The following is a 12,797-nucleotide window of genomic DNA, read 5'->3' as shown; positions in this document are numbered from 1 at the left end:
CGGTAGGCTGCCATCTTGACCGCTCGGCCATCCGGCCTTCGAGGGTAGTTCATTCGGTTATGTCGGGTCACGTTCTCTACCATCCGGCCGATCCATTGTTGGCTTGACTGAACCCATAATGGGCTTGCTGAAAAAAAGGCTTTTTTAGGGCCCATTGGACCGAAAAAATAATAAAGAAAGAATGAATAATTTAAAATTTATAAACACGCATTAATTAAAAAATAAATAATTTTATTAAAATTATGTTAAAAAATTTAACAAAGAATTAATTATTATTTAAAATGATTAATTAATTGGTTTTAAATTTTTTTGATGTTATATTATTTATGGCTTTAGCTGGCAACTTGTTCATACTCGACGTTTTGTTTATGGCGTTAACCACGTGTATTTTGTTCAAATTTCAAAGCGAAGAAGACGAGTTTTTTTCGTTGAAAACTGCAAAGGCTTATTGAAAATTATTTAAAAATCGAAAATGGAAGAGACAGTATGGGATAAAATTCCTTTATATCCAAGTTTGAAAAATGTTCAAAAGCAAGATTTCTGGAAACCGAATGAAACACAATATAAGGCATTACATTGCTATATTTCCATTCTGTTAGTTATATAGTTATACAACAATAACTTGCAAGATGTTATAATAGTTGATAATATATACTTTTTTACTTTAATGATGTATTATTTTACCATAAAATTTTATTTTTGCAGTAGTATAATTTAATTATTTTCAGTTACTTCAAGATGTAAGTAGAGCCCATATAGAATCCTTTAATTTCATCACAAGATTAGGACTTTATAAAGCGATTGAGGTAATTTATTAAAATTTTCAGTAATAAGTTTAAATGTTAAATTATTTTAAACAGCGAGTTATAATGTAATCTTAATTTGACTAAAGAAATTTAAACTGATAGCTGTATTGATGAATGTCATGATTAATTGATGCATGTAATTATTCAAATATAAGCTTACATATGACAGATTAAAATAAAATTAGCTAATTAATATTATATGCTTTAAGATATAAGTTATTTTCTCCCTCTCAGAAAAATATGTAAAGTGTATATCACAAAATAAAGTACAAAAGTTATACATGGTGTTTTAAATTTCAGCAACATATTTTAATTTTAAATCACAAACATTTTTGGTTATGTTGAATGATCATCATCAAGCAAGTTCTAAAAACAACATAATCAAACAACCATTGGAATTCCATTTAAAATTTAAAATCTTTAGCATGATTACTTATAATGTCACAGATGTTGTTTACAGGCATAAAATTACATCAAATTAAAATCAGTTGTGAAATGAATATTTACATAACATATTTTTAATGTGATTCTAACATGAAATTGAGTCCTAGCAGAGAAGATTATGTTAAAAATCCAATCCTTATTGGTTTTCATAGCATATTCTCCATATATGTAAGATAGAATTAGCATCTTTATGGTTAACTGCTTTTGCCTTTAAAGACTTGTAAATCACAATTGTTTGATTTGTTTTAGGAGGTCAAGGTTATGTACCTGCTTTACTATCTTTGTCACTTGCAAATTTTCTCTTATGTTGTTTTTTTATTGTGCAACCAGATAATGCTATTACTGGATAACATTTCTTTATGGTTAGTTGGTGAGCTTAGTAGCTGCTCCTAAGAGAGTGCAAGGTGGCCTGGGCCATGTTCAGTAATGCAGAATTCTTGCTCAGTCTAGTTATACTACGATGTTGAATGCATTTCTAACTACTGCTTGACTCCTCCCACCACTAGAATTCTAGCTTGTTCAGTCAGCTTCTTTTATCTATACTAACTTCTACTAGTGATGTCATCTCGAGTTTTTATCTCGTATGATTTGCGAGATGGCTGCTTGTGTTGGACTAAACATATTTTATTATAATAATCACAAAGTTATTCTCTCATTCTAAATCATTAAATCATTCTACAATGACTTTGAAATGTAAAATTATCATACGTCAGTACAACAGATTTCGAATACACTTTAATGGAAGATAGTGGTCCATTTCATTGAATACAATTAATAAATGTTTCATTAATTTCATCATGATCTGACACATCTTCCATTTCATTACTTGTATTGGTTATTTCATTCTTTTCGACCAGTTTGTTTGCGACAATCATTGCAATCATAATTTTAGCTTCATCTACCATTTTGCCCAGTTGTCTAAAGCCCTGGTCACACTATGCGATTTCCAGCCGCGCAGGCGACTGCAACTGCGACGGCTGTTCCCGTTAACTAGTAATCCCCCCTCGAAAACCAGCGGGACTGCAATCGCAACTAGAAACAAAAAGTTTGTTCTACTTGCGACGATTGCAAATGCGCATCCAATCAACAAACGCCTTTATGCCACGTCATACAGTGACAACATTGAAAATAGTTCATCATCATGGCGGATAGTCAGAGGATTAATACTTTTACAGAATCGAGATTGATCGAGCTTACTCAGGCTCACGAATACCTGTGGGATTTCAATTCTTTGTTTTATTGAAGATTTTATCTTTACATGTATTTTTGCCAGGTCTATTAAAATAATCGCCTTTTTTCTTTTATTCATTCCAGAAAAGGAACTGCTTGCTATTTTAATAAGAAAAGTGGCTAAAATTCCGTAAATACTCTGAAGTAGAACGTAAAATATCGGCAAACTCACGAAAGTAGTCAAAAACAAGCTACTGTAATTTTATTGGTTTATTATAGGGTCACGTGTTTCCGAGTTGCAACGTCAACGAACAATGTGTGACCACGAGAAGACGCGTACGACTCGCGCTTGTTGCAGTTGCAGTCGCCTGCGCGGCTAGAAATCGCATAGTGTGACCAGGGCTTAAGAATAATCATTCAATGATGCTCAGAACATTTTAGCTCCACCCACTAAGCCACTCAGAATTCTAACTTAGGTGTTCTGCATTACTGAACACGGCCATGGATATAGGCTATACTAATTTAGTATTGAAGGTCATTGATTGGATTGCAGTAAACACCAGTAACATGCTGTGCATTGATTGGATCTTTGTCATTTCTAAGTAGTTTAAATTAAAGACTGTTGGGATCTTCTAAAACAAATGCATTGTTGGATGGCTTTAGCCACTTTTTAAGATGTAATTAGCCTGTAAATGATGAATTAGCATGTTCCAAAACATAAACATGCTAATCCTGATAACATTAAATGACTGATAACAATATGTAAGATTATGATAAATGGACACTATTTGTAATAAGCAAACAAGTGACTTTTTTGACAATTTCTTCATAATCAAGAGAAGTACAATTAATAGATTAATAAAACGGTGCAGAAAGAATTTAAAATATTTACTGTTTTTATTTCAGAATTTTAGATAGTAGTGATTCTGTACAATATATAAAAATATTATCATTACAACAATAAATGATGATAAATTTAAGCTATATTAAATGTTGTATCACTTGAATATGAGATGATTCAAGTGATTTAACATTTGACTATTGCACAGTATAGTGAAGATTTGCATTTTGGTGAATATCAAATTTTTCTTTGTATGTTTACTAAATTTATGTAATAGTTTTTTTCTTAGAAGCCACACTCAATGGAATAAAATTCAACTGAAATTTTTATGTTTAAGAAACACTAATACACATTAGCACAAACTTAAAATTGTGTGGTGCATATGAGACAAGTTACCCTGCCAAATTTTGTTCCTTAATTTTTACTCCATTCTGAGATATTAAATGAAATGCCAACACACAAAATTTTTTTCTCATTTATTTTACTTCTTGGGTTTGGTTTAGGGGGTTGTTTTGAGCCCACTGAACCCAAACCCAAGTCAAAGAGCCTAAGAAGATTTGCAAAAATCTCAGAGGTTCAAATTTCATACAATTTCAACTTTCTCCTGTTAAATATCTAATAGCCAGGAAAGTAAAATCTGATTATTTTTTTTTTTTGCTATTTTTCTCCATTCAGCTGTATGTCTTTGTATTGGATATTTAGGAATAATCCCAAGAAATAAAAGTGGCCAGGGTATGATACTAATCATATTATCCTCTTGTACTGCTAAAAAAAAATTGATAAAATTATAGGATCTTGCTTCCTAACTATTGAATTTGCTGTATATTCAGAATTAATTTAAATGGACTTTAGAGTCTGTCCATGCAGAATTTGCTTGCTGGACTAAAACTTATAATGTAATGGGGATTGAAATATGATTTGATCAATAAAGTCTCTAAATATAAATGTTATCAAAAATGATTGGAATGCATTAGAGATTGATGTTTCAGTCTTTGATGAGAGTGTGACATGTCATAACATTGATACCAGCAGCACTGTCAAGTTATGATGATAAATTTTACTTCTTCTACCAAGTTTTTTTTTTTATTTTGAAAACTATGCTAATAGCATAAGATGTCAATGCAAATTCTGTATTACTGTGAAAAATTGAAAAATTATCACATTGTCTTTCTTTCTATCTTCTTNGAAAACTATGCTAATAGCATAAGATGTCAATGCAAATTCTGTATTACTGTGAAAAATTGAAAAATTATCACATTACTTATTAAAATTAGTTTCTTAAAATAATTTTTGGATCTATGTTTATATGACAGGCGGATGGATATATATATATATAGAGAGGAATATCACCAAAGTTTGACTCTTCCTGTTATTACTTTATTACTTCTAGACCCTTATATGGGGAGCTGTAATAAGGGTCTCTAGAACTGCTGGAGTTTGGCTATCATGATGATTATATGATAATGCTATAATAATAAATTAATTGTTTACATTTAAAACATTTTTTTGAAGCAAATAATTTATAATCAAAATTTATTTTTGCATAAAATCAAGATTTTTATCTTTGTAATAAAATGATTTCTCATGTATAATGATAAAATAACATTATTTAGTAGCAATTTATACAAATAATTTAGTTATTTTAATAATTTCTCTAATTTTATTTTAACTTAGAATATTCCACCAGTTGAATATGAATTGCCAAATGGTGATAGAGTTAAACTAGAGATAAAAGTAAGTTGTTTTTAACATGTGTTTTTAATCTAAAAGTTATGAATAGTAAATTCTAATTTAGTTATAAATTTTGAGAAATATCTACATATAAAATAAATTTAAGTTGTAATTTATGAATTAAATTAATGAATTGTCAAATTATTTCAAGGATATGGCAGGTTGGTTTATTTCTATTTAATATCAGAACAGACTTAGGTATTTGAAGATGAGAAATAAACAACTTGAAAAATATTTTATCAAAATAAATATTTGATTTCTGAAATCTCAGCTATTTTTTTTTTTTTTTTTTGGATTTATGCTCCTTTGAAGTCATTTGTATTGCAACGGATTATGCAAAATATTTTTGAAAATATTTGGCTGTGTATTAGAGCTGCTCCACACATTTAGTTATTCACTGAATGCTGAGCAAACATTTGGCCAATACCAAGTATTGTGAATGATTTACTTGTTACTAATATTCTGTGTTTGTCACTTCCCACTGCTTGTTATAATGTGCCAAATCAATAGACAATTATTTGGCAATTGGCAAATAGTGAATGTGTGGAGTTGTCTTAAGAAAGTTAAAATTAGCCAATATAGATACTCTAATCACACCTCAATTTTTCAGATTTTAGTTTTTAATGTAGTTTCACATGCTTTGAAATTTTAAGAAACATTTTTTCTGATTCCAAATTGGTGTTAACTAAACTTAAAAGCAGAAACTTTGAGCATTCTGAAATTAAATACAGGTATTCCTCATATAAATGGTAGTTATGTTTCAAAAAAGTGTCATGTTATGTGAATTTAAGCTATACAAATACAAAACAAAGAACTAATGCAATGCAAAAATTTTCAGTTGCAGTACACACACTCACCCACATAAGCTGTGACATAATATATATATTTTAAGTTATATTTTCATCTTTATATCAGTTCTGTGTTTTGTATTTACTCATAATGAGTGATGTACATAATGAATAATGATTGTCTAATCTAATAAAGATAAAATTATTTGACTGTTCTTTCTGATTGAAAACAGAGAACAGTCATTTGTATCGAAAAAACAAAACCATCAGATTCTAATTATTTTGAGAAAAAGCAAGAAGTGTTGCAGTTCTTTAATTTTAGAACTATGTAAAAATTAATTATAAATTTCTGTTTAATTGTAAAAATATTTTAAAAAGTTTAAATATTTTGCTGTTAATATATTTAAGGTTTATGTTGTTTTTAAAGGATGCTTCTATAGGTTATCCCAATATATGTGGAGCTAATAATTTACATGCAGTATCATTACAATTATATCCTTCTGAGGTAAGAAACTTTTTTCAGTTAATTTTTGAAATAAGTTTTACATTCTAAAAATAACTGAAAATTAGAATATAATTAACTTCTATATGTGTTCATTAAATATGTTTTGTTTAAAAAGATTAGAATTTATTTTGTTAGAATCCATTTGATAGAAATTTATTATTAGAATAATAAAATTACTTTTGTAAGTTAAAACAGGGATGCACAATCTTTTCTGAAGAAGGGCCAAATTAGGATTAAGTTTACTGACTGGGGGCCGGACCTCCAAGTAATTAATGCGATGGCTGAGATTGGATGCTGGCGGCAATCTTCTTGATGTCTAGCATAATGGCAGATGTTGAAACAACCAGCAGATTTTCCAAATTCTTGTTGGTTAACCTGTTCCGTGTTTTGCACTTGTTTAAATTCATAAGCGAAAATGCTTGTTCGCATACATACCATGCTTCCCTGAAAATAAGACCTAGCAGAGGTTTTGCTGAATTGCTAAATATAAGGCCTCCCCGAAAGTAAGACCTAGTAAAGTTTTTTTTTTACTGGTAACAGTCATTGACAGCAGGTCGAAAGTGGCTGTTAGCTTTTTGAAAGTACAGCCACTGATTGGTCAGCAGACAACAAGCCACACGGCATGATTTGCATAAGACTATATCTTGGAATCACAGATTTGCATAAGACTATATCTTGGAATCACAGATTTGCATAATGTTATGGCTGGTGATCACTAATTGGTCGGCTGGGAATCACGCCACATCACATTTGCAAAGTGTTATGGTTCAGTAAGCAGTAATTAGTCATCGAGCCCGATGTAGACGCTATAAAAAGGTTAAGTTGAAGCAAGAGTGGAAAGTCCACTCCAACAGAACTTTGTAAGTTCACTTCGGTTTTATTTAAGTTCAGTTCAACATGACCGGATATACGTCACTCTCGTCTAAATTCGACTTGGGAATTTTTTGTTCAATAGTAAATGTGAATTCTTGTTCATGGAAAAATAAGACATTCCCTGAAAATAAGACCTAGTGCATCTTTCAGAGCAAAAATTAATATAAGACAGTGTTTTATTTTCGGGGAAACACGGAAGGTACTGCCAAACATGCTTGCACAAAATCGAGCATTGTCTTTCAGTTTTGGAAATGATGTATCAGGCAGTTCTTTGTAGAATGTGAGGAGATTAGAATTTTTAAACTGTGATTTCAATTCATCACTGCACTGGATGTTTATCAACTCAAGTTGGACATCTGGAGGGGTATCTTCCACTTTCACATCAAATGGAGTTGAAAAAAGTTGCAGGTAGATCTTGTATTTCTGGAATTCACCAAACCTCTCATTGAATGATGTAAGGAGGGTGTTAACTTGGTCAGAGTAATCCATCTTCATATGTGGGTATTTCTCTTTCATGGCCTTGCAATGTGGAAAGTGTGTAAAGTTCTCTGATTGCATGTGGGACTTGAAAAGTGATAGTTTGGTCATAAATGCATTGATGTTACTTGTCAACTGAGAAACAAGTTGCATCTTTCCCTGCAATCTCAAATTAAGGTCGTTTAGATAAGCAGTAATGTCAGCAAGGAAAGCTAAATCACACTGCCATCTTTGTCCCTCCAAATTCCTTGTAGTGTTCCCCCGTTCTTTGAGGAAAGTGATAATAGGCCCCAATAGCTCCACAAATCTCTTGAGGACTGTTGCCTTGCTCAGCCAACGAACTTCAGTATACGTGGGCAGGTCAGCATAATCAGCATCTATTTCTTCAAGAAATGATGTGAAGAGTCGATGGTTGAGTCCATGACGGCGGATTAAGTTCACAGTATCATAGACATCTTTCAGCAGACGTTCAAATCCCAGCTTCTTTGCACAAAGTTGCTGTTGGTGAATTATGCAATGATACTGGACTAACTCCTTTTGCCTGTCCCCAAGGTGGTTTTTCAGCAAGGTGACCATGCCATTCTCACATCCAACCATAGATGGTGCTCCATCAGTGGCAATGCTGGATAGCTTGTCAAAGTCCAGTGCTGATTTGTTGCAAACGCTCAATAAACCAGTAAGTAAGTCAGCACCAGTTGTATGTCCGGAAAGTGATGCCATGCCAAGAAATTCTTCATTCACAATAAAATCTAGTGAAACACTTCTAATAAACACAATCACTTGTGCTGTTGATGATATGTCAGTGGATTCGTCCACAGCCAAAGAAAAATAAGCACAGTTTGCAACTAAAATATTAAGTTGGCCAGAAATGTCTGATGCAATTTGCGAGATTCTCCGTTGTATCGTCATGCGGTTAAGACTGATTGTTTGAAAACACTTTGTCTTCTCAGGACACATCTTCTCACTTGCGATGATAAGACACTTTTTTATCATATCGCCATCTGTGAAAGGTTTCCCATTCTTGGCTATTAAAGCAGATATTTCTAGGCTGGCTTCAACAGCCGCATCCAATTCTCCAGATTGTTTCTTGAACACATTTTGTTGGCTGATTAGTGATCGTCGTAACGATTCGATTTTCCGTTTGCGTTCCGTACCTTGCAGAAGGAAATCCTTGTGTTGGCTTTCATGATGTCGCTTCAGGTTGAATTCTTTTGGCACTGCTATTGTTCCATTGCACAAAAGGCAAATAATGCTGTTGTTCTGTTGCACAAAACAGTACTTGTTAGTCCACACTTCCACTTCTTGAAACTGATGATTCTCGCGATTGACCTTGCGTTTAATGCCCGGCGCCATACTGTTCACTCTGCAAAACAATGTCTCATTGTGCCGAAAATTCTGAGGCCCGCAACAAATCATGTTTGAGATAAGGCAAGCTAGACTACCACGTGCTTTGTTCTGTATCCACTCTGACCAAAGACTAAAGAGGCGGGGACAGAAGACTATTACGCACACGTGGCCAGGCAGGTCTTAATTCGTTCGACCCCTGTCCGGGCGTCTCCACCATTTCTCAGAATTTGTGAGTCAGATCGTCAACATGCCAGGTGCAGGACACTAATCCATCATAAATGTGGTTACCATTCTTACCTAAATTATATTTATGGCCCGTCAGTTTTACCCCCGTGTTCAGAAATGAATCAAAAGTGATTAACACAGTGCAGTGGAAAATCTGAATATTTTAAATATAATTATTAAAATTGCGATATCTCGTTTCAAATTGGCGCTAGAATCAATCTGTTTTTTTTTTTTTTTCTGTCCTAAATATATCACAGTTTACGACTGTTAAATTTCAAATAAAATAAAAATTAAAAATAATAATTTAATTTTAAATTTACGAAAAAAAGAATGTAAAAATAAAAGTAAATAAAAAGTTCCAATTAATTTACTACTTAAATAATCTAAATATATCTGTTTTCGTTCAAACAAAAAAAAACTGCAGTTTTCTAGCTACACGGAATCATTTTACAACCCTCTTTGTTGACAAGTTTATGGCTTAACGCAGTTTGTAATAATGATTAAATCCAAAATATTTTAATGCAAATGGCTTCCTTTTAGTCGTAATGACTCTATTCCAACTACAGTATTAATTTTCTTGGTCCAACTTAATACAGTAGAGCGTCGTTTATCCGAAACGTCCGTTATCCGAAAGCATTCCAGTCAGCAAATTTAAATTTCCGCTAGTGCTGTGGCGCTGCAATCTTCGGCTATTTCTCGGGCTACTCAAATATTTTACGTTTTTGATACTGAATTAACATCTGAAATANAAATTATTTAAATTTAAAATATTCTAAATATAAAAATATCTTGAACATTTTAAAAACTTTTAGAAGAAATAAGAGAAATTATAAAACCTTTTTAAAATAGCAGATATCAAACCATAGTAAATCAAAGACCTATTCTATTTTAATATGAGCAATATTAATAAGTAGTCATTAAATAATTTCTGTACTTTAAAATTTTTTTTTTTGCTTTTGTTTTTTTAGTTGTGTAGCAAATATGTTAAGACAAGTGATTTGTATAGATGAAGGATTATTTACACATATTCAAATAAAAAGATATTTAGGAAAAATGTTTCGTGTTAAGCTTGGACTACCAGATTGGTATTCAGATGAACAAGTTGCATCTTTTTTGCTGAAGTAAGTATTAAAAATTTTAAATTTATGTATCAAATGTATTTATTACATTTACATTAGTTACATTTGAAATATAATTAAATTATATTATATTTAACTGATAAATTTGAAATGTAATAAAATTTAATTAATTAGTTAAATTTACACAGTGGAACCTCGTTTAATGAGCACCTCACATAATGAGTATTTTGCTTAATGAGCAAAACAAATTGTAAAAATTTGACTCTCTTAACAAGTTGCAATGTTTCTCATAACGAGTGACAAGGAGAGGGAAAATCCCAAATTNAAAAAGTTCTACACTTAGAAACTTGGAAAGAAGGGATTTGGCCTGTACCGTCCGCGGGCCGCATAAACATTGATAGGGGGCCGTATGTGGCCCGCGGGCCGCAGGTTGTGCACCCCTGCTTAAAATTATCATTTTTTTTTATTCAGTGAATTTTTTCAATTGTATCATAGTATTTTTACTTTCTTAGCTGTTTTAATGAAACATAGAAAAGTATTGTAGTTGTGTCAAATATGATTCTCAGGGATTTCAAATCTCAATGTTTTAAAGACTTCTTGGACTCAAAGAAGGAAAAATTTCCTTATGTATTGGCATCTTTTTCATTTAATATCTTAGGATGGGATAAAGATTAAGAAATGAAATTTGGCATAGTAACTTCTATGTAAGGGGCATTGATGCTCTTAATTTTAGAGTCTGGAACTTGAGGTGGAAAGATAGAGGGGAGTCATGCTTCATATCTTGAGTGAGATTAGACCTAATGAAAATTTTGCTTGTTATTGACATTTACAATATTTTTGAAAACTCATTTCTATCCTCAAAAGTAAGTCATTTTTGCCTTTTAATAACATCCTATAACAGATGACACCACACACAATTTCATCTTTGAGCTACTGTCATTTTTAAACTTAAAAATCTTCATTTAAATAAATAAATATTATAAATCAACAAAAGTATTCCTTTTAAGATTTTGTAAATTTTATATTGTAGTATAATTTAAAATATTAGACTTTCTAATAATCTCCTTAACTTGTTTGAGTATTGGGAAAGTTGAGCAAGAGCCCTTGCCAGCTTTTTTATTTGCATCATATCAAATTTCAAACCTTCATATATTTAACTGAAAATTTTTATATTAAAAAAATTTCAGCAACAAGTTGTGTAATTTTCCTGACGAAAGAATTTAAATTGTGTGTGGAACCATCTGTTATGATATTTTGTTTAAAAACTTTTTATATTATTAATTATTATAAAATGTCAAAAAGCTTTTGAAGGTAGGGATGAGTTTTATAAAAAAAATTGTAAATGCTAATAATAAGTAAAATCTTTATTAACTCTTTAAACAAAAAAATTGGCTGAAATAGGTTTGAATCGTTCAAGATGAAGGTAAAGTTGTTTGACTGGTTTTGCCATACATGTCCCCCTTGTAGGTTGAGAGGTAAAATCAGTTTTGTGTCCAGGAACAGTAAAGAAGAAATTTTCAGATCTTAAAGAGTTAAGTCTGTTCCCACTCAAAATATGACACTTGTACCCCTATATATCCCCACCCCTTGACCTTTAGTCACCAAAATTTAATAGTCCCCTATTTATTTCCCTAATATACAAACTTTCCAGCAAAATATCATAAATTTTTGACAAATGATACAGGAGTTATTAAGCTTTAAAATGGGTGAACAAAATTGTGCACTTCATACAAACATACACAAATATCCATACATACAGGAAAAAAATCTCCAAATTTTTTTTTTATTTCTCAACATTNTATTATTATTAGTTTTTATTTTTTACTATAGCTAAGCATCTTGCACATGTATTCATGTAGAATATTTTAATGGTAAATTTTAAATGTAAATGATTTCCTTTAAAAAGAGTTTAAAGGAAATCATTTTCATTAAAGGAGCATTTTCAGTTTATTTTTTAAAATCAGAATACAGTAAAAAAGTTTGGAATCAAGTACAAGTGTCAAAGGCATGGGATAGTTTAAATACACTAAATACTTTCCTAAATATTCTGTGCTGAAACGAGGATTATCTTATATGCTATAAAACAGCTCTTTGCTAATCACTAAGTAGTTAATTCATAAACTTTTTAATAAATTTTAATGTGAAAAATAAAGCAAATATTTTTTATTTTGATTTTATTTCATATTTATTGATTATTTTTAATTAATTACAGATCTTGTATTGCAACACACCTCGAACACAATGTAGACAAATTTAATTTGTTAATGTAAGTATAATTTTGACTACACTTATAAATTATGAGAATTGAATTTTAATAATACAGTAGAACCTCGATTATCCAGACTAATTGGGGATGAAGGTAGTCCGGATAAGGAAAAATCCGGATAATCGAAACAAATACTTTAATTTGTCTTTTAATGATAATACAACACGTTTTCTTTTCGATAACATATCGGTAATATTAAAAGTAAATACTGTATTTAAATCGTGATCAAATTTTCAAGAAACAAA

General features: G+C 31.1%; 1 protein-coding gene across 1 annotated transcript in view; it reads left to right on the top strand.

Moving 5' to 3' along the window:
• Positions 1–369: 369 nt before the first annotated feature.
• LOC111636094 (DNA-directed RNA polymerase I subunit RPA2-like) overlaps positions 370–12,797 on the top strand; it is an 80,268-nt gene continuing 67,840 nt past the window's right edge. The window contains exons 1-4 of the mRNA XM_023381273.1: positions 370–568; positions 729–806; positions 4,936–4,995; positions 6,208–6,285. Coding sequence (XP_023237041.1) covers positions 473–568; positions 729–806; positions 4,936–4,995; positions 6,208–6,285 — 312 coding nt within the window. The 5' untranslated portion in view covers positions 370–472. The remainder of the gene's footprint in view (positions 569–728; positions 807–4,935; positions 4,996–6,207; positions 6,286–12,797) is intronic.

The sequence above is a fragment of the Centruroides sculpturatus genome, unplaced genomic scaffold (genome assembly GCF_000671375.1).
Source record: "Centruroides sculpturatus isolate CEXI.00-Female unplaced genomic scaffold, Cexi_2.0 scaffold1029, whole genome shotgun sequence".
Classification (NCBI taxonomy): Eukaryota; Metazoa; Arthropoda; class Arachnida; order Scorpiones; family Buthidae; genus Centruroides; species Centruroides sculpturatus.
The sequence above is the reverse complement of the archived record's forward strand: the minus strand, read 5'-3'. Positions and strand labels throughout refer to the sequence as shown.